At 38.1% G+C, this 22,220-nt stretch overlaps 1 protein-coding gene across 7 annotated transcripts in view; it reads right to left on the bottom strand.

Moving 5' to 3' along the window:
* Positions 1-19,579: 19,579 nt before the first annotated feature.
* Positions 19,580-22,220, bottom strand: part of LOC120512022 (transducin-like enhancer protein 4) — a 97,466-nt gene continuing 94,825 nt past the window's right edge. For all 7 annotated transcript variants that reach the window (XM_039729866.1, XM_039729865.1, XM_039729868.1 and 4 more), the window contains one exon: positions 19,580-21,310. In XM_039729866.1, the coding sequence (XP_039585800.1) occupies positions 21,203-21,310 (108 nt within the window). In that variant the 3' untranslated portion in view covers positions 19,580-21,202. The remainder of the gene's footprint in view (positions 21,311-22,220) is intronic.

Raw genomic sequence — 22,220 nt, forward strand, 5'->3', positions numbered from 1 at the left:
TGCTTATTTTGGGAAAAGCAGCACAGTATTTATTGCAGGATACCTCTCTCCCATCTTCCTCAGTATTTGCTTCTGGAATGGCAAAGGTTTACTTACTCTTATTCTGGAAATACTATGATTTTCACAAAACAGTGATACACTGTCCCCAGGGGGGGCTATTTTCCAAAAGATACTCTACTACTTAGCATTTTGAGGGCATGTTAACCGAAAAGGAACATGCCCATCTGAATCTGTACTAAGAATTACAAAGTCCATTTATTTATCTATATATTTAAAAGTATTTTGTTAAGATCCAATCCACAACCTTCCATTCAGAAATACTGTATTATCTGTGGGAATGAGATAGAGGTATATAGCTAATTCTTGGTCTGGTAGATTAAAGTGATAACTGCTTCATGCCCAAATTTTTTATTCTTATTTTAACTGTCTTGAACTCTTATGAAACTGAAAAAGAACAGAGATGCAATTCCAATAAATTAATATTTCTGATCCCTGAAAACTGCACTTAGAATTATTTACCAAATCAGAAGAGAATTGGTTTTGTTAACAGAATGTCACACTCATACATGCTTTGTATGAGCGCTATACAAAGTTTTCAGCAGATTTGCTCATTCGGTTTCTTTTGAGTTTTGCAATCCCAAGAACACCAGTGATGACAAGCATTCAGGACCACAAAGTTTAATCAACTCAGCTGTCTGTGACCCATAAATACGCCAAAAAATGCTGAAAACCAAGAAGTCTTCATGTAAGAAAAGCAGCAATAGTAATTTGATGATACCTTAAGAGTAGAGCACCTTTGGGAAATTAATCAACTCCTGAATACATCTTAACTTCATACTCACACTGTGGAATATCATAAATTAATGCATTTCCAAATACAAAGAAACTGAATAAAATTTTACGTTTTCATTTTCAGGGGATTATTTATATCTCATGTTCTCCCACTCTGAGAAATAAATCCTGTAAATATTTACATGGAGTATGCAAGTATGTCCTGGATTGCAAGATGTGTGTGTATTCTAGGTGCCATCTGCTAGAGGTAGGGCAGTGATCTTCTGTTAATTGGGCAGTTTTCAATATAAGAAAAGAATCCTCCCTGTGTGGAGATATCTTCTGTTAATGGGCCATTGAGTCTCACTACATGACTGATAAAATGACATCATCGCATTGTCAGATGCTCTGCCCAGGGGGAGGAGCCAAACATTCCTATCTGGATATAATCTGAGGCTTGGAGGAACAGAGCAGCATTTTCCCACTGTATTCCCAGAGGAGCAGCTGTCTTCTCCACTGGATTGCCAGAGGAAGAGCAGGCCCATCTACACCACCCACAGACCTTCAGAGGAAAACTCCACCCTTCTACAGGATCACTGCTTCAACAGAACCACATCTGTCACTCCAGGTGTGCCACCACTCCTGCATTTAACCAGATTGCTACCAACACCCTGACCAGCAGGGTGTCATGTTGTATTAGGGCTCTATCAGTGGTGGTTTTTTTGATTGCCTGTTTGTACCACTGCATTTGTATTTTAATTTTCCTAGTAAAGAATTGTTATCCCTATTCCCATAACCTTGCCTGAGAGCCTCTTAGTTTCAAAATCATAATTTGGAGGAAGAGGGTTTAGATTTTCCATTTCACAGAAGGCTCTTGTCTTCCTTAGCAGACACCTGTCTTTTCAAACCAAGACAAAGTACTAAAAGACTCTAACAAGGAACCAATATAAATGCCAGGCAAATAAAATGTTATATAAAAGGATAAGTTCTATAGACAGTATAAAACCATCCTTCTCATAAAGTACAGATTTTCCCTGAACAGACAAAAAAAAAAAAAAAAAAAAAAGAAAAAGAAAAAAGAAAAATTAAAAAGAAAAAAAAAAAAAAAAAAAAAAAAAAAGAAAAAGAAAAAAGAAAAATTAAAAAGAAAAAAAAAAAAAAAAAAAAAAAAAAAGAAAAAGAAAAAAGAAAAATTAAAAAGAAAAAAAAAAAAAAAAAAAAAAAAAAAGAAAAAGAAAAAAGAAAAATTAAAAAGAAAAAAAAAAAAAAAAAAAAAAAAAAAGAAAAAGAAAAAAGAAAAATTAAAAAGAAAAAAAAAAAAGAAAAAAAAATAAAAGAAAATATAGAGACAAATACTCTTCTATTAAAACAGATAAAACTCTGAAATTTTTCAGTGTAAAGAAATTTCCCCTATCCTTTGTCCAAAACAACACAAAAGTTATGATACTTGAAAATTCTCATTAAGATCAAACTTTTGTTTTAAGGGCTGTAATCACTTCAGACTCACCTTTAAGTGCCACTGTATTTCAGAACTCATGATATCTAACAAACAATGCTCTGAAACACGTGGTGCAGGAAAAGTGCACCAGAGAATCAGGCAATTGTCCTAGGAAATCTACAAGTGTTCAAAGACACAAACAAATACATGGGCATACATGCACAAGGGCAAACACACACTTTCAGTCAACAACACTATAGTTAAACTGCCTCATACAAATAATAGCAAGGAAAACAATAGTAACATGAAAAGGGAAAGCAATAACATTTGCTGGATAAAACTGATATAGACCAGATATTAGCTAGTCTAAAATGCATTCTGTAGCGGATCATTTTCAGCAACTAAAGGTTTCAGGTTGTAGTTAGATTGGAAACTGCAGTCTAAGTGAGAGGGACAAACAGAAATCCATCCCAGATCCATCTCCACAAGGCTCCAGCTTACCTGCCGTATTAAAGACCAACCTAAGTTCTAAACTTGAATCAGACTTCTTCCTATATAGTGCTTACAAAAAAAAATCTACCATCACCATTCCTACTTCTATCTAATTAACATAACCAGTTTCAATATCTGATGTTCTGAGGCATTAAAAACATTCATCAAGGAGTCAGGAGTAATTTGAAGTTATTCCACTGCTGAATCACAGACTCATAGAATGGTTTGGGTTGGAAGGGCCTTAAAGATCCCTAGTTCCAACCCCTCTGCTGTGCGCAATGACATCTTTCACTAGACCAGGTTCTTCAGAGCTTCCTCCAGCCTGGCCTTAAACACCTCCAGGGATGGGGCATCCACTGCTTCTCTGGGAAACCTGTCCTCATACCACAGATTTTTTCCTAGCATCTAACCTAAACCTGCTCTCTTTCAGTTTGAAGCCATTGCCTCTTGTCTTGTCACTGCTGTGCTCTTGTAAATAGTCTCTTTCCATCTCTCTTGGAGGCTCCCTTCAGGTACTGGCAGGCTGCAATTTGGCCACCCCAAAGCCTTTTCTTCTCCAGCCTGAACAGTCCCAGTTCTCTCAGCCTTTCCACACGGGAAAGGTGTTCCATCCCTCTGATCGTCTTGGTGGCCCTTTTTTGAAATTGCTCCAGTAAGTTTGTGCTTTGACACTGTGGGCCTCAGAGCTGGACACAGCACTCCATGTGTGCTGAGCAGAGCAGAGGGGCAGAATCCCCTCCCTGGCCCTGCTGCCCACGCTGCTTTGGATGCAGCCCAGGACACGTTTGGCTTTCTGGGCTGGGAGTGCCCATGGCTGGGTCATGTCCAGCCTCTCACCCACCAGCACCCCCAAGTCCTTCTGGACAGGGCTGCTCTCCATCTCATTATCCCCCCAGCCTGTGTTGATGCCAAGGGTTGCCCCAACCTAGGTGCAGCACCTTGCACTTGGTCTTGTCTTGCTAAACCTAATGAGATTGCCATGGGTGCACTTCTTGAGGTTGTCCTCATCCCTCTGGATAGCATGCTGTCCTACAGGTGTGGCAACTGCATCACTCAGCTTGTTGTCATCAGCAAATTCACTGAAGGAGCACTTGGTTCCTTTATCTATGTCATTAATTCAGATATTAATAACACTGGTTTGAATGCCTCAAACCTGAGGGTTTGAGGGACACCATTTGTCACTGGTGTCCTCCAGGACTCTGAGCCATTGACCACTACCCTCTGGATGTGACTATCTAACCATTTCTTTATGCGTTTAAGAGTTCCACCCATCAGTTCTGCCATTTTCCAATCTAAAAGGAAGGATCTTGTAGGGAAATGTGTTAAAGACTTTACTGAAACCCAGATATTCCCTGCTCAGCCATGCCAGTCTCTTGCCTTCCTTGCACAATTTCTTGCTTCTAGGGATTGCTAGCTCTTGTTCACTCTGTCAGGTCTGTTCCACTCTCTTGTCCCTCAGGGTAGCCTGTCAGGGGATCTCACTGACTATCTCCCTGAAGAGCTGGAAGCTTGCTTTCCTAAAGTTCAGGGGCCTAATTTTAGGCCCTTCTTAGCTGACCCATATCCTTCAGGAGTGCAAACTCCAATGCAGGGTCACTGCAGCCTGGGCTCCCTCTGATATTGATGTCTTCAGTGAACTCACCTGTTGTTGACCAGCGCATCCACATTCCTCTAATAGGCCTGTCTATTACCTGGATCGTGACTCATAAAATCATAGAATCATCAAGGTTGGAAGAGACCTTCAAGATCATTGAGTCCAACCATCCACCCAGAATTACCACAGCAACCCCTTAACTACTAAAGCACATCACCCAGTGAAAGATCCAGACTGCTCTTGAACTGCTCCAAGGATGGTGACTCCACCACCTCCCTGGGCAACCAATTCAATGCCTGACCACCCTACCAATAAACAATATTTTCTAATATCTAATCTGAATCTCTCCTGTCTCATCTTAAGGCCATTTCCTCTGGTCCTTTCACTGCTGGCACAGTAGGGGAAACCAGCCCCCACCTCACTACACCCTCATTTCAGGGAGTTGTGGAGAGTAACAAGGTTCCCCCAGAGCCTCCTCTCCTCCAGACTAAACAAACCCAGATCCCTCAGCCATTCCTTATAAAACATGTTTTCTAGTCCTTTTATGAGCCTTGTTGCCTTTCTCTGGACACTCTCCAGCACCTCAAAGTCCTTTTTAAAATGAGGGGCCCATAACAAACCCAGGATTAAAGGTGTGGCCCCACCAGTGCTGAGTAGAGGGGAAGAATGACTTCCCTAGGCCTGCTGGACACACTGCTCCTGATAAAGGGCAGGATGCTATTGGCCTTCTTGGCCATGTGGGCACACAGCTGGCATGTGTTCCACTGTCAAACAGTACCCCCAAGTATGATAAGAAAACAAGAAAACCAAGGGAGGCACAGTACAATTGCTCACCACTTGCTGACTGATGTTAGACCTGGGTTACACCCCAGAGTTACTGGGCATGATGTTCTGTGGTGTGGAATACCACTTTGCTCAGTTCACACCTATCTCATTCAAAACACAGCTGTTGAAAAGAAATTAACTCTATCCTAACTGAAACTAGGACACCATCCTAGAGGAGCACCATTCTATTCCTTTTGCGTATTTTCCTGGTGTTTCCCTGTTGGCTTCTCTTAGCTCAGTTCATCCCCCTAAGGCTGAAGATCTGCTCCAGTGTGGCCACTACCATTCAGAGTCACCAGCTGAGGGCCCTTGCCAGCACCCTGTCCCTCCAAACTTTGCCTCTTATCCCAGAGCTTGGCAGGGACAAACCTAATATCGTCCCTTTCCCCCACCACATCTAATTTGATGCTCTGCCAGTGAGCTCCACTAGTTACCAAGCAGACTCTCCTCCTTTGATGAGAAAGGTGGGTCCCATCTGATGCCAGCACATCTAGCTGCGTAGGCCTTTCTGTTGTGAAAACACCACAGATTTTGGCAGTGACACCAGCCACAGAGCCTGGAAGTTTCAGAAGATTCAAAGGGAGAAATGGGATGGAGTGAGATAAATAGACTGTTGATTCATAAACATAGCATATGGCTTGCATGGTCTAGAGATCTCACAAGGCAACAAAACTATACCAATTGCATACATGAGCTGGATGAACAAGATCAAGATAGTAGATGTGACTCCTATCAACAACTTAATATCTTAGAATACCTTTGATGATTTTTACAAGGGGTCAAAAAAACAACAAAATGGCCATTAGAAAGACTGAAAAATCTATGTAATCTGAAAGAAAAAAATAGAACCAAAATCTTTTACTCAAACACAGCAGATTGGGGACATGCCTGGCATAAAGTGCCCCCAAAACACTCTCATCCTTGCATGGTGTGAGAAGTCCATGCTATCTAAACTGGAGTACCACAGCCATCAAGAATAGCAGACAGCTGTATCTACCTACGTACAGCCTCTGTCTGTAACACATCCAGTTTTACAGCCCTGCTAAACATTTAAAAACACTTACAAACTTTTAATGAAAACATGGTTTCAGATTACACAACTGGCCTAGTACAGTTCAGCTTTCCAAAGAAAGAAATGTCAGTGTTTCTCAACTTTTTGCAAATGTCTAATAATTATTTTCCAGACTGCAAGAAAACGTCAACAATGTAAAACAGCAATGCAGCATACAGCTCTGTGAAAAACAAACAAACAAACCCACCAAACAACCACCAAAATGAACCTCAACCATACTAAATACAGAAATCTTTTCCCTTAATGAAGTCAATCCCTTAAGGCACAATGGAAGTCTGTCCAGCCTAGGTTGTTTCAGTTCTTTAAGTCCCAAAAGGTTAGAAATGCTCAAGTTAAGCCATCCACTCTTTCGCCTTTACTCTGTTATGGAAAAGGAGCAAGGCAGAGAATCTCACAGTATAATTCAGCAAGCTAAAATCTAGCTGCCAAATTTCCCATTTTAAGCAGATGGAACTGGGGGGGCTGGGTGCCTTTGAAAGTATCCCCTATAATTTTTTTTCTTTTGATTTAATCTTATTGTGAGTAATCCTTTTTATATCTTATACATGATTACTACTCATCATTAAACTTATTATCTAAGCTCAGGTAAAGGAATGATTTCCTTATTTCCCTTCCAGAGAATATTGTAAATAATTTTACACAATGTGAAGTGCATAAAATAGTGTGTGACATACACTAAGTCTGAAGAATCTCATTATTTCATACTAGCAAAAATAAAGTTTCTACACTTTGAAATGCTGTTAATATAATCCATGCAAATAAAATAAAGCAAAACACTAAAAGGATTCAATAACTGTATTTAATTGGTTTTCCACAAAGCAGGATATATTTTCAGAGGCAAGTATTTCTTGTGGTAACAGATTTTCTTTTGTGGATCCTTTTCCCAAGCTGCCAAAAATATTTGCCCCTTGGCAGGCAGCCAGCACTGATTTTAAGCCCATAGCAGGAGCTATTCTCTAACATGGTTGCTTTCACCGAGAGAAGCTTTCTCAGCGTTATTCTGGTGGTTTCTGCAACAGTCAGCGCATTCTTGGAAACATGCTCTAGCTCTAAATTAGGGATGAAATGCAGTAATACATTGCTCTAAATTTTGCACACCTGTCAGCAGCAGCGTTTGAAGCTTGAAAGTGCTGCAAGATGATCCTCCTTCTCCAATGCCTTCCTACAATTCAAGGTCTCCTTGAAATCAGCAGCAAATGGCATGAGGTTTAGGTACTGACTCACCCAGTCCATTTTCTTGGTGGAATGCCTCTTTCTGCTCTCACATTGCGTTTTTCCTAAAAGTCTCTACAGGCAGGAATACTGGCAGAGATTTTCACAACCACATTAAGAAATAGACTTCAGTTTTTAATTTTTTTTTAATGGAGAAAAAAATGTGAGGCAGTAGCAGTTGAGCTGGGTAAAAGATATTTTTGCTGATGATTAAAAGCAAATTGAGGTAAAAAATACATTTTTTTCATTTTTATTACAATGGGCAGATTACTGCCACAACATATAATCCAGTTCTTGGAGAGAGACCCAGTGCTAGTGAGAGTCACATTCTCATAACTCTCGAGGTTTTGAGAAGAGGGGATTACCAGGTTACCAGAATTCCAAAATGATTTCTTAAGCATGTCTCCATCTTTTGGAAAAACTTCTCAGTATGCTCATGCTTATGCTCATCTAATCACACATCACAAGCAGTCACTATGTCTTTGTTGTGCCAATACAAGGAAAAGACAATCAATTTTAAAAAATACAATTTGTTAATAAGTGTAGTAGCAGCCAAATTCAATTCCCTTAAGTTCTATACACTTGTACCACAACTGTGGTTTTGCATGGTTTAGCTCTTAATCTGCTGTTTCTGTGAGTTACTAGATTTGAACTAAAAGCATTTCAAGTTAAGTTCCCGAGTAAGTGCACAAAACACTGTATTATAATCAATAAGTAGATGTTGGAACACTGAGAAAAATATCAAATTACTCTCTTTAAGGCTTTTGGCAGGAATTTTCAGGGAATGAGATCAGATAAGTGGCATTTATAAATTCTCCTTCTGTTGAAGAAAAGAACAAATCTGCAAAATCTGTTAGAGAAGAATTGTTCATGTTTCCCTTTTTCTTCCTCTACTTCTATAACCACAAAAACCCCTAAACATTAAAATATCCTATGAAAAATGTCTGTTTATAATACTGCAGGATGAAGCAATGGAATGAGGTCTTCATTTACGTTCATCTGTAATATTTATTTTAAAAAATGAATGCTTAACAGAGGAATGCAATTTCAAATCCATATCCATCTGACAGTTTTCTTTGGACATTATAAAGAGAAGAGCAGATAAACAGAATAATCCTATTCCATTCTTGTTTGGCTTAAAGAAAGAGCTCCATCTTTAACTATGAGTGTCCCTCTGTGGTCTGTATTTGAGGTATTTCATGGCAAGCAGTTATACACACTAAACTATCTTTAAGATTGTTTGTCATCTTACAAATGGCTCAATTATAATAACAATTACTTTTTAAATTACAAATCTATCCTTCCTTTTGACTGCAACTAAACATTCACCTACTTCTGGAGAGTGCAGACCTAAATTTTTGCATATAGGTATTATCTTCAAGTTTGTACCTTTGGATATCCAGATGAATATTTGTGTAATGTATGGCTTACATTTTTCAGTACTCCTTTCAGCAATGTATTTATAAGAGAGAAAGCATTTTTTATTATCAGCTTCCCCACAGGAGCTGTACATCACATTTGCCCTGTTTCTAAACAAACCAAAGCTCACAGTCAGCTTTCTACTGTTTTCTCTTCTGGGAAGATTAAAATATGTTGGGCTATGTGTTTATTATGTTTAGTTTGGGTTTTTTTAATGGTTCACATTGGAATTCAAAGAAGTCACTTTTCAAAAGCATTTTCCTACCCGAGGTACTAGTTGCAAAGACATATAAACAAAGTTTTTTAAAAATGCAATTAAAAAGCCTAACTGTATACTCTACTCTTAGCTCTAAACATGAGGTTTTCTCCCAAAGCAAATATACATAGAATTAAAAGGTGATTTGCCCCAGTGAAATTAGATGAAAATCAAAGGACTGTCCCTTCAAGAAAAGTATATAATCCCTCATCATTCTGAATGGTTGCATTACACTTCTGCTGCTTTTGTGCTTCGGTTGAGCAAGTTAAGACATTAAACAGAACTGTACATCATAATAGGATATTGAATCATATCATAATGAGTGAACACATCTACTGTATTGTTATATATAGGCATCTTTTATATGTCATGTAAAAGAATCCAGCTTGAGAGATCTAGCTCATTTTTCATTTTAAAAGTGTTTTGTAAAGAACAGTTATAGTGTCAGTTACTTCAGTATTAAATACCAGATTTTTTGAAAACCGTAAGGTGGAAAAAGGCCAAGTACTTATAAGTACATCACCAGTCACTAGGGCAGCACTGATCTTATCACATAGCAATGAAAAGCAGCAAGAACAAATTTCAACCCCATTTTGCTATTCAGCAGCATAAATGCTCTGCTTGGGATAAATCCCAGGCAAAAGATGTGACTCTTGGGGATGGTGCTGTGCAGGGCCAAGAGCTGGACTCAATGATCCTTATGGGTCCCTTCCAGCTCAGTTTATTCTGTGACTCTGTGGTTCTGTAAATTGGCAGTGCAGGTCAGGACTCCGACAGGTTACACAGAGGGCATACCAGTTTCCTGGGCAGACCTTTACAGTTATGCTCACCATCCTATTTTACAGGTATCTGGCTACACTGCTGTGTGATTTTATTCAGTAAAACTGATGCCCTGTGGAAAATTAAGAAAAGCAAAGTGGAACAAAAACATTCCTTTTTAGGAGGAAGTACCATTCCCAGAAGTAGATTGCAAAAATACTGTTCCCTGCAGCAAAGGGAGAGGCAGGTTAAAATTGATTGCATCTTTTAAAAGATATGACACTTTTCGGGGGTTTTTTGCTTCTTCTCAGAACAAGGGAGCATCAGATCTGTGGCTGTTGGACACATGCTCAAGCTAATGACTAAACCACCCATACATATTCTTGTACCAGCTTGAGTCAAAAATTTAATGTCTATCAAAATTTAAATATGCTTCTATAGAAGAAAATATTTTACCTTAATCACTTGAATGGTAATGTTCTATGACCTAGTGATGCTTCAGTTATTAAAAAAGGAGATTGTATAAAAAAGCCATCCAAAAAATGTAACAAAAAAATGGGACCTGTATACTATATATGGTGATTCAAAGTGAAAATGATAGCTCTTTTCTTGCTTAAGATGAAATATTTGGCTTATGCATACCATTCTCTTGTAGCTTATCTGTATGCAACCAAAGGACCATTGGATAGGTGAAACACTTAAATAGGCTAACGACTTTCATACAGCTCATAGTGGTTTAACAACTTCAAAAAATATAGTTCTCTTCAGAGGAATAATCTTTTATCTACTGAGAGCTAAATAAATTTTTTAAAAACTTATAAATATTTCTTTTATCTTACCATGATAAAGAGGTTTGCTGCGAACATTAACATACCTAGTCACCACACATTATTTATAACAGAGAAAGAATTTGAAATGCTTTTATGTAAACAATCTTAGATTTTCCTAAAAGGCTGTTTAAAACTCTTTAGTAACAGGGGACCTTGAAAAAACACTGTTTCTAGCAAATCTCCATGTTTTCCTTTAGTTTTTGCACAATATTTACCCTGATGACACCAGTTTTGTCTCAAATCCTTATATAAACAATGTCTGTAATAAAAGCAAATATATTTTTATCAGTCTCGTATAAAGTAGGTCTTGAAATAAAAATGCAAAGATACTGGTCTACAGTAATGGAAGCATCTTATCAAATACATTCAACCATCTCCACTCATATAAAGTGCCACATTTATCATAACTTAAGGCTTCCACATATTAAACAACAAGCCTTCCACAACTACTACCACCTGTTGTTATAACTGATGAGCAATGATGCACTCAAAAGAGAGAGAGACAGTTACACACTTCCTCTGTGCCCCATATTTACATAACAATGTCTGGAGAAGGCTTTCAACTGCAATGCAGTCTTTTGTCAAAGTGCACCCATCCAGAATCTGGGTTCAGAAAAGGAGAAATGAGACTTCAGTTCTGATGATCTATTCATTACCAAGATGCTTAGAGGCTCAGAGTAAACTTACTATTTTGAAATTCTGGTCTGCCTGGGAAAATACTACAAACCCTAGCTGCCATAACAAGAAGTCCTCATAAAGGACTCATATGTCCAAGAGCAACATCACCGTGCTCAGCAAACACCAAATGGCAGTCATTAGGACATCACTCAGGAGGTACCTCATTTTATACATGATTCCAAATAATGAGACACAACAAGCAAGCAGTCTGGGTTTTGAAATATCTACAGGTGTGTCAGGTTTTCACACTAGACTGTGTTTTGATCTCAAATTTCTGAAGCAGCATGTTAAGAATTTGTTTCTGTCCTCTACGTAATCTTTCATGGAATAAATATTAAGTAGGTTATAAATGAATCCCTAACTAAAACATTCTAGTTACACTCCCACTTCTAATCCACAGATAACAAAATGTCTCCCAGCGAAGCATGCTTATCACGTATGTTTTAACAAGTGATAAAAGCTAAGTTAGAACAGCATCATACAATAATTTCCATAGATATTAAGGGAGTACATTATAAAATATTGGACTAGGAGCCACCATGGAAAAACTGATCTGCTACTCATTACAGAAAAGACAAAATATGATTCACATCTGAGTCTAATATCCAATACTCAAAATGAAGTCAGTGTTGCAGGCATACATAACATAACAGAAAACAACACCAAACAGGCCTTTAAAATCTTCTGTCTTGGTCAGAACAGGATTTCAGGAGTTGATATTATACCTCCTAACCCCAAAGACAACAAAAATAGAATCTCAGACTCACCACAATGAATTGATCTTTATTAAAAATATTAACAGTAAAACAGATTAAAAATCGGCAATTTGTTGAGAGGAACATTTGGGCCCACAGTTCAGTCTATATCTCTAGTACTAGCAACAAGGACACAACTTTATTTGTGCTCCAGAAGAGCATAAAGATCTCAGAGAGGATCAGTCACTGAACACACAGAAGAGAAGGCAATCCTGTATCCAAATAGGCTGCAACCAAGGAAACAAGATAGGACACAGACACACACAGCTGTGTATCCAATGGCTAGGGTGAATAGCTGGCAATGTTGGCAACAGCCAACACACAAACACTTGCTCTGAGTCCAGAAGAGCAGGGGACTGAACATGAGCTGCCCACTTCACCTGTAGCTATGCCCAGGGTGTTGCCATGAAGGAAGGGAGCTCATAATTTTAGCAGAATCTGACTTCTGAGTCATGAGAGAGCTTCCAGATTAAAAAAAAAAAAAAAAGTAAACTGAAATGTAAATCTCAATTTGAAAAGTTAATTAGTATCAATTATCTCAGATTTTCCATGAAAGAACATATTTTTGATGTAATTTTGGACTGCTTGGAGGCTTTCTTTTTTTATTGGACTCTCTATTTTTTAGATTTTTAACTGTCTGTAATTAATAATCAAAGAATCTCATGGGTTGGAAGGGGCCTGTGAGGTTCTCCAAGTTCAACTCTTGACTCTTAAAACTTGTTTTTAAGAGGGTTGTCCAAAAATACTTCAAGCAAACTCACAGGATTGGGGCCATATCATCTTCCCTGGGGAATTTGCTCTCCGTGCTCAACTACACTCTCAGTGAAAAACTGTTTCCTAATATCCAGTCTGAACTTCCCTTGATTAAATTTAAGCCATTCCCTTGCATCCTGTCATCAAACAACAGGGAGGAGATCAGTCCCCACCACTCTACTTCCCAAGCAGAAGAAGTTGTGAGAGCATTGACGTGATTCCTTCTTCTGGGATCCTCAGCCACTCCTCCTAAGTCATGCCCTTTCACCCTCTTTGGTACTCTCCTTTGGACACAGACCCTCCCATTAATCAAGGAAGTGTTGCAAAACAAAGCAAAAGACCAATAACAGAAAAACAATGATTCATCCAGTGAGGCTAGTAAATAGGACTATGGGGCATACACACTGGGACTGAGCAGGTCAAACAGCTAATCTAAAACGCTTTTTTTTTTTTTCGTAAGAAATATCTTGCCACAAACCAACACCAACCACCAAGCAGAGATGTCGGGTAAAAGGCAAAAAAATTAAATATTTTCCTTAAGCTTCAAACCTGTTATCTTTTGAAAAAATACATTCTTAAGGAATGTAACATTCTTAAGGAAATTAACTGTCTTATACTTTGTTGTTCAATTATGCCACAGAAAGAAAAAGCAATAATGAAGGATTTCTACTTTCTGCTGAGCTGCAAGTACAAGGAAACCAGAAATTGCCAATCTGCTAAGAGACTTTGCGCACAATGGAGAGCTGTCCCAAGATGATGAAGGGCCTACATCACACATTCATCGTGATTTTTAGTAGAAAAAAGATTGTCAAGAAGCACTATAAAAGACAAGATTATTTTCTGAAAGATTCATTGAGACTGAGTCATTGACTCATAAAATCATAGAATGCTTTGAGTTGGAACAGATCTTGAAGATCATCCAGCTCAAACCCCTTTCCCTAGATACCTTTCCCTAAATACCTTCCCCTAGAGCTGCTCCATCCAGCCTGGCCTGAGACTGAAATGTTAATGACTCAAAAAAACAGCCATTGGCAAAAGCAGAAGGTGCTCTGTTGAGGCCACGTTTGCACCCCCAGCTGAAGGGGAGAAGGAGTTTTTGGGTGAGTGGTGGTAAAATCTCTGGAAATCTCTGGAAAGAAAACAACCCCCTGCAGAGAGGTGCACACCCACCACCAGAGGATGAGCAAGATAAACTGACCCCTGTTTAACAACAAGCTGCGTTGTGAGCCAGATAGGGAAGAAAGTCAGTATCAAGCAAATCCTGTAAGTATCATTTTATCATGATAATTTCTTTCTTTACACACTTGGCTCAGGTGTAAAAATCCCCAATCCCATTCACATTCACATACAGGCCTGAGGGTATTCATCCCTTCTGAGGGCCACAACTGGCTCAACTATGAGGCAGAAGCAGCAGTCATGTTAGGAGGGAGTCATAGGCCATCAAAGACCTCAGAAGCATTTGCAGAGTAATTTCTGGGGCCTTTGACCAGAGGGCTGCTCATGATGTACAGTGCACCATCAGAGAGTGTACCTGTCTCCCCCAGGGATGTTTGACAACCCTTCTCTCCCATTCTCTTCACCCACCAACACCCCTTCATTCAATTACGGTAATACATTCTTTTTATATGCAGATAAGTATGTAAGAAGGACTGGGAGAGACCCATGAGCTATGGATGCCAGTATCCTGCAATCACACGCATATCCTCATAAATGTCTCATTGTCTGTCTTAAAAACAGTCTGCTTTCTCCTGGCAACCTCTGTATTGGAAAACTATTGCAGGGTAGCCCACTCCTAACAGAGCCTCTTTAATTCCAGGCTACACTGTTTCCCTCACTTGTTTTTTTGTGCTAGATTTATCTTTCAGCTGTAATACCATCACTCTTGATGAATAGACATTTGAAGTATTTTTAGATGCCATTTGTATCTGCTCTTGGTCTGCCACCCTGAAAGATTAAAAGGACATTGGCTTTCCTTACATGACACATTTTCCAACCTCTTGTTTTTCCAGTCTGCCTGGTAGGGTACACTCTTTTCCCTATCAGTTCCATTTTCAATTAAGATTTTTGAACACGGGTGACCAGGTTTGTACTCACTATTCTAGGGAAGGTCTCACCAGTGCCTTGTATAATGGCAGCAATACTTCCCTATTTCTGCAGCAAATGCCTCTCCAGACACATCCTGTATCACATTTGTCTTTTTCACGGCTGTCTCCCACTGGCACACTGAGCCTACCTAGAACTCCTCGCTGCTTCTCCTCCTCTGTCATTTCCAGATGATGAGCACCTGTGAAGCTTGGTAAAGCAGAAGGGTCAGCTGCATACAGGACTGCTCCTACTGCATCTCTTTATTTAAGACTTCTCAGAGAAAGGAGGACGCATAAGTGAGTCTGTAACAGCTGTCACAGCAGTTGTTACAGCCAGCAAAGTCCTGTGAGTGCTTCCCATTCCCATTCACTGAGCAACCCCTGAGAGCAAAACCAAGGCACAAGCAAGAGCATCTTTGGAGCACTGAACACCAGCTTCAGGAAGGTTCTCAGCGGGGGAGGAAAAAGTGAGAAAATATCATTGTAGTCACATACAACCTGCAAGAAACCCTAAAACTGATATGACATAGAGAAGCTATTCTAATTATTCCTAAAAGCTTGGATGAAAAAAGCAAATTTGCAATGGAGGTGGGAATTTTTTTATTCCGACAAAGATGTGTGCATAGCTAAATGGGGGGATGACATTAACATTTCTTTAGAAAAAATATTTTCATTGAAATATTAACATTGCTGCTCATAAGAGGTTATAAAATGAGCACTTTTTTTTTATATAATATTGCTTATGTGTTGGAGATGAGAAAGCCTGGTAACTATCCTCATTCTTTCAGCTGCTACTTTTTGTTAGGTGGCCAGACACACCGTCATTAATACCACAAGAGGATTCATGATTATTTATTCTAAAATGGGTGCAAATCAGACTTCATACCTAATACCTTAAAGCCATGCTGAAACACAAGACAGTCTATTATCTTTGTATCATATATTTTTTCTTCCCACTTTAGCAGAAGACTGACAGTTTATAACACAGCAGTGTGACTGCCTCATTTGCACATTTACAGCGCTTGATAAAGAGTTGAAATGCTTGATTCCCTAGAGGTTCTCCTTGTTCTTTTCCCAACAGAAAATGCCTCCCTATATTTCAATACAGCTGTGACAATTTTTTCAAAATAATGGATAGCTAGCCTTTAGATAATGCCTTTAGTGAAGAAGAACATAAAAACATTTTACCCTGGGCTCATGCAAATCATTTCACTAGGTGTCAGGCAACACAGAGCACAGGATGGAATCAGAAGCAGAGTTATCTTTTATTCCACATTCCACCTCTTGCCTATGGTCCTGGACCAGAGTTGTCCTTAATTACCATTACCATTTTTCATCAAACATATCCTAAATTACAGTAAAAAAAAAAATCAAGACAGAATTGCTGAAACCCTTTGAAGATGAACCTCTAAACCATACTGGACAGACAGTGGATTAAAACGTGCAGCTAAAATTCCATATTGCTTTTGCTCAGGAAATGAGGTAACACCTTTGACCAGCAAATCAAACTGTTTTCCCTCAATATTAATAGCATTGTCTAAACCCTAACTTTTAATAGCAGCTGTATCACCTATTCTCATTTATGGTATTACTGTAAATTGTGCTACAGCACATTTGTTATAAAATTCTTCAAGTATAATGACAATAACGGAAGAAAATTACTTCTTCAAGCAACAGCATTGGGGTATTTTTTAAAGACAGATTTGATTGAAAGGTAAAGATTAGCTTAAAATTCTTCCACCTCTTCTTTTATTTGAATATGAAAAGAAAGTGTAATACAGATGCTTACCTTGATATGACTTTAAAAGACAGTTTGGGTCAATATAATTATTGTAGAACAGCAGAATTGTTTTTTAAATCCTTAAATATTTGTACTTACTGATTTTACCCTTCAGATGCATTTTAGCATTCTGGGGTAACCAGCTAAATCCAAACCACAGATACACAAGTAACCACTAGACAGTCCTTCCCCTAAATTTGTACACTGTGCATATGACAGGTTAATCTCTCCCAAAACAAGGAAAGATTTATTTCTGCAATGTTTTAGAACACAACCACGTGAGTCAAAGTGACCCCACAGAAGAGCTTCTTTGCACTCTATGGCAGGTTTATGGACATGTTGTAAATGTCAGACTACACAATTTTTAATAATAAAAAAGACACTATAATACTGTTTCCTTGTAACTGGGACAGAAAATCATTTGGTAAGAGTAAGAACATTTATTGGTTTTGACATAAAAATTTCTTGCTGTGCAGTGGAAACGCTGTAGTCCAAATACTGGAAGAAACGTGAAATCTCAAGGGCTATGTTCAGTAACTCTTGGTTCAAAAGCAGACGTGGCAGGTGCATTATTTAAGAGCTTGTCAGAGATGATCTTCTACAGCACACCGCTCCAGGATTCATCTCTTGCTATGTCTGGGAAGGGGATTCTCATGTAAGTATATGGCAGAACTGGCTGGCTGCACATCAATCCCAAACTGCTCAAACCTCTTCAACACCACTGTGGTCACTCAGAAAACCTCTCCCGTACTGAAAGCAACTACCTTCCTTCACATACCATGTGAGAGAAGCTCTTTGGATGAGCTATTCAGAGTGCATCTGCTCTGAAAAATTCAAAGTGGCATTTTCTCAGTAGCCATACTTGATGTTCTAAAGTGTTCTTGTATTGCTGTATGCAGTGTTAACTTGGTGCCACAAAGATGTAGTATATTCAATGTAAATGAGAAACAGTGCAGACCAAGTTCTGCTTTAAAATTCTTGACTCTGACACATACAGAAACTGTATTATATTTTATTTTTTCTGTTTTATTTTCTATTTTATTTTAATTTTCTTTCACAACACAAATCCTTGAGAAACTAGTCACATCAGGATTTCAGTTGTAACGATCAGAAATAAATAGTGTAGTAACAGAAGAAGCATTTATTTGTGCCAAGAACCTAGCATGCTTTTATAGAATATTGTCCAGGCATATGTAGATCTGCATAGTTATCTTCCTGTTTCTCCCACACACCTATCAACACTTCAGGAAGAAGGAATTTTATATGTGCTTCAGGTAACTTCTTTGGAGTGTGTTTGCCACAAGTTTGTGGCACAAAACACATCTGCATCAAAACACCTTACACAAAATTGCTGTGCAGTTGCAAACAAAACTAATGAATGAAAAAGGAAGGCAACCCTCTGTATGCATAACAGAAAAACAGAAAGGAGCTGTGTACCATCTCTCACTTGCACTCAGCCCTGAAGCAAAAAAATCATAACTACACATTTAACTGCAGTAATCTTGGATTAAAGTATTTGATTCCTACACTGTTTACAAGCCATCAATACAAACATTAATAAGCAGATATATGGCAGGCTGCTTCAGAAGTATATTACTTTGCTGTCAAAACTAGCTCTGTTACAAATTCAGGTGTATACAATATTTCATACTTTTTAAAGGAATGCTTTATCTTAGATGTTTTAAGTAATCTCATGCCTGAACTACTACATAAAAATATGACATCCTCTCCAAACATTAAGCAGGTGTCTTCTCTCTTTTTAGTAAACGCTGTACACCCTAGCCTTTTATATTTTTGAATGGCTTTGAAAATACAAGGTGTCTCCAATATGTTTATAACCCATAAATTCTATTTCTTCAGAAAAGGGTAAATATTAACAGAAGGTATCTGTACCATGTTTACTTTTATGGAGCATTATTGTATTAAGTAGCACAGAACCTTAGTATAAGTGAAACCTTACATTATTCTGGGGGAAATCTGGAAAACTCTTCACTGTTAACTCTATGGAACTGATAGCTCTCAGGGAAACTTCCCTCTACACCCTCCCCCATCAACAAGTATTACCTAATCACTCAGAGTACAAGCAAATTACTTTGTCAACTTACATCTTGTTTTGACATTTCAAGAAAACCCAAAACATTTCTAAGCTTGGCTTCATGTACCAGCAGTCACCACAAGCTGGCACATCATTATAGGCTTGCGTGCTTGGGGATTTCAACCATGCACAGCATCATTTCAGAAATGGGTTATAGGACAACAAAATTCAAATTTTCCTTTGGATTTTTTCCATTTCCTTTTTTTTCGTGTTATAGACAGCATAACTCCTCCCTCTATCACCCCTCCCAGCAGCGCATTGATTAATTTGCACTAGATCACTTTAACTTGTGATGATTAGCTTCATGGAAGCTGGGCTAAATCCTTGATCTAAACCCAAACGTCAGTGAGAGAAGTCTGTCTGAGAGCACAAAGAGACTTTAGGTCTGGATGAGGAAACCCTAGTGTGATGCTGCTGTGCAGCACCCCTCCCAAATCATGCTGAGCTCCACATACTCACCGGGCATGTGAGTAGTAATGGTCCTCAATTTGACTCTCTCCCAAGGTATGGGATACATATGTCAGACAGGAAACCACAAAACTGGGAAGAGGCAAACTCTTAGGTGCCTCCAAGTGTTCAGAATCAGTGCAGTTAGGTAACGTGAGAAACTGTAAATTCATAGGTTTCACTATCTCAGCTGAAACTCCACATTGTGTTTCAGTGGCAAAACAAGTATTTGTAGTGGTATGTTCTGTGACTGAACAGCTGCACATGTGACTGAGATTATCAGTGAATGTAAATTAGGGAGGAGAAAAAAAAAGAAAAATGCATCTTAGAAGTTACTTATGTTTAATGCTTAAAAGTCTGAATGCACAAACAATAATCTACCATTATAGAAGTACTGGTGGTCAATACAATGCATTAGAACTATGTACAATGACACAGTTTAGTATCAAAATCTTTCTACAATGTAGAGTATTACGAAACTGTTAATGACATCAAACACTAAGCACTTAAGACACCATTTTTTGCTACCACATTTGGAACTTCAATAAACAGTCCATTTTAACTTGCAGCATCAATCCATTTCTAGTATGAAATTAAGTAATTTTCTACTTATACAATAAGATTTATCTACACGGGTCTCTTGATTTTGATCCATAGCAGCAAAGGCACTGTACATCAGCAGATCCACAGACTTAAAAGATTTTTTTTTAAAGCATTCAAAAAAAAAAAAAAAGTCACAGATCATAGTTTAACAGCAACAACAACAACATAAAAAGGTAACACGTTGTCTCTGGCACAATGGCTCAGTCTGCGTCCGTCTTAGGGACATCCAATCAAGACTTGGATTGAACTGCTGCCGAACAAAGCAAGTCCTTATCCCAATGAGAATCCATTCCTTTTTGTATGTCGGAATGAGTACTCTTGTAAATCCTACCTCAGAGGTCATTGCTTTTGTAGTTTGTATATTGGTAGGCATCCATTCTTATTTCAGTGCAGTTTCCAAAGAACATATCAAATATTTTTCATAATCTCTTGTAATTGAAAAATTGCCCAAAGACACATATCCCCATTTTCAAGGAAACATTGCAAAAGTTTCCAGAAGTAACAAAGGTGATTCTTTGAGGCAACTTATTGTACTCTCTACAATATAACAAAGAGAGGTGTTTATATTAAAAAACCTAGCTTGACACCAAAATGCTTTATGTTTATCAACAGAAAAGCATTGAGAACAAATCTGTACACAAGATGCTATATTAACATTTCAAATATATAAATTAGCACATTCTTACTTAAAGTGAATTTAATTTAGATGTGAACTGGATTTGCCATTCATCACAGGCATGTAGATCACTGGCTACAGTTTGCAATTTCCTAAGTTTCCAAGACTGTCTAAAATAGTTAAGATACAGCATCTTCCCACCAAATAATTATACTGTAATAACACTTAGAGGTCTCATCCAAGAACAGGACTAAAAAATATAACAAAGTTTATTTTTTTAAATAGAAACTACAAGTCTATTTAGTGTAATTTTAACTATCTCCTGAACATCCTTCTCCAAGATCCCCAATTTATCCACCTGCAAAAACACAAGTATATGATGCATCTTTCAAACTAAAGCCGGGCCAGACAGCTTTATTTAGACAGTTCATTGTTAGGAAACCTTCTTTAAACAAAATAAATACATTACAATTATAATACATAATTAAAGAGTCAAGGTCGCCGTTATGTACGCTTATTCCATCTTCTTCCAAGTAGATATCTGACAATTTGGTATCACAAGTTCTTAATGAACATTCATAAATCAATAGCAAGTTAAGAAGGTAAAAATAAATTCTACAACTGTGATGAGCATTTAAGTTTTCAGTTTAGAAAGAAACAAAAAAAAAGGAATATACAGCAAAGTGCTAGGAGAAGGAGTTCTGTCTGCATTCAGATTTGTCTCTAATAAATAACTTCATAGACTGTAGCTTTCTTGTCCCCAGAGCCAGTGACAATGTATTTGTCATCCACAGAGATATCACAGCTAAGCACAGATGAGGATTCTTTGGACTACAAGAAAAAAAAAAAAGGAAAAAGACAATTATGTCTTTCCAATTCTTCAATCCTGAAAGGCTTGAAGATTAATTGGAAGAATTTATAGATAGGGAATATATGAAAAGCTCATTAAAGTATCAGTACCATAGAGGCAAAATAGTTTTGAATAATCTATCAATCAAACAACAGAAGTAGTCCTTTCTATATACTTTACAAGAAATGAGTATTTATTATTTTATGCATTCCATTTGCATAAAAATGAATGAAAACCCATCTTCTTCCCATTTCTTTTGTTGTAAACAAGAAATTCACACAGAGAAATGCTTCAAAGCCCCACCTACCCACAGGTATGAAACAAAGAGACCACACAAATAACTATATCTTCTCACTGCTTCCCCAACACAAGAAGACAAAACCTTTGCACAAAGGAATTTACATTATTACAGAGGACTCAAGTAGGAAAAGACACTTTGAACAGGATACACAACAGGTGTGTAGGAGCTGGATGGGACACAGGATACAGCAAATTGCAGTAGATCTGTCTCTTCTGGCTTTGCTGTCTGTTCTAAGATGAAGTGTACACATTGCCACACTCACCTTCCTGTTTCAGTGTATGTTCTCTTTACATAATATATGTCCACATAATTTTCTGTTACCACAAGAGCCAAACACTTTCCAATCACACTGTGTTTTGACAAAGACACCTCTGTTCACTGCACCAGAAGTTTCCTTATCTACCCCTCAGTAAGAAAGCTGTACTGGAGTTTTTAACATCATTTTTAAGAGGGATGTGCTCTTGTTAGGATGATTAGAAATTAATAGCCTCCACTAGGAAAACATAGACCCTACCTTTCTCATGTCAAGATAAACAACACTGTCTCCAAAAGTGGAGACATGGCAGGCATCTGTACACATGAGACTAGTA

The sequence above is a fragment of the Passer montanus genome, unplaced genomic scaffold, assembly GCF_014805655.1.
Source record: "Passer montanus isolate IOZ18808 unplaced genomic scaffold, ASM1480565v1 scaffold7, whole genome shotgun sequence".
NCBI lineage: Eukaryota > Metazoa > Chordata > Aves > Passeriformes > Passeridae > Passer > Passer montanus.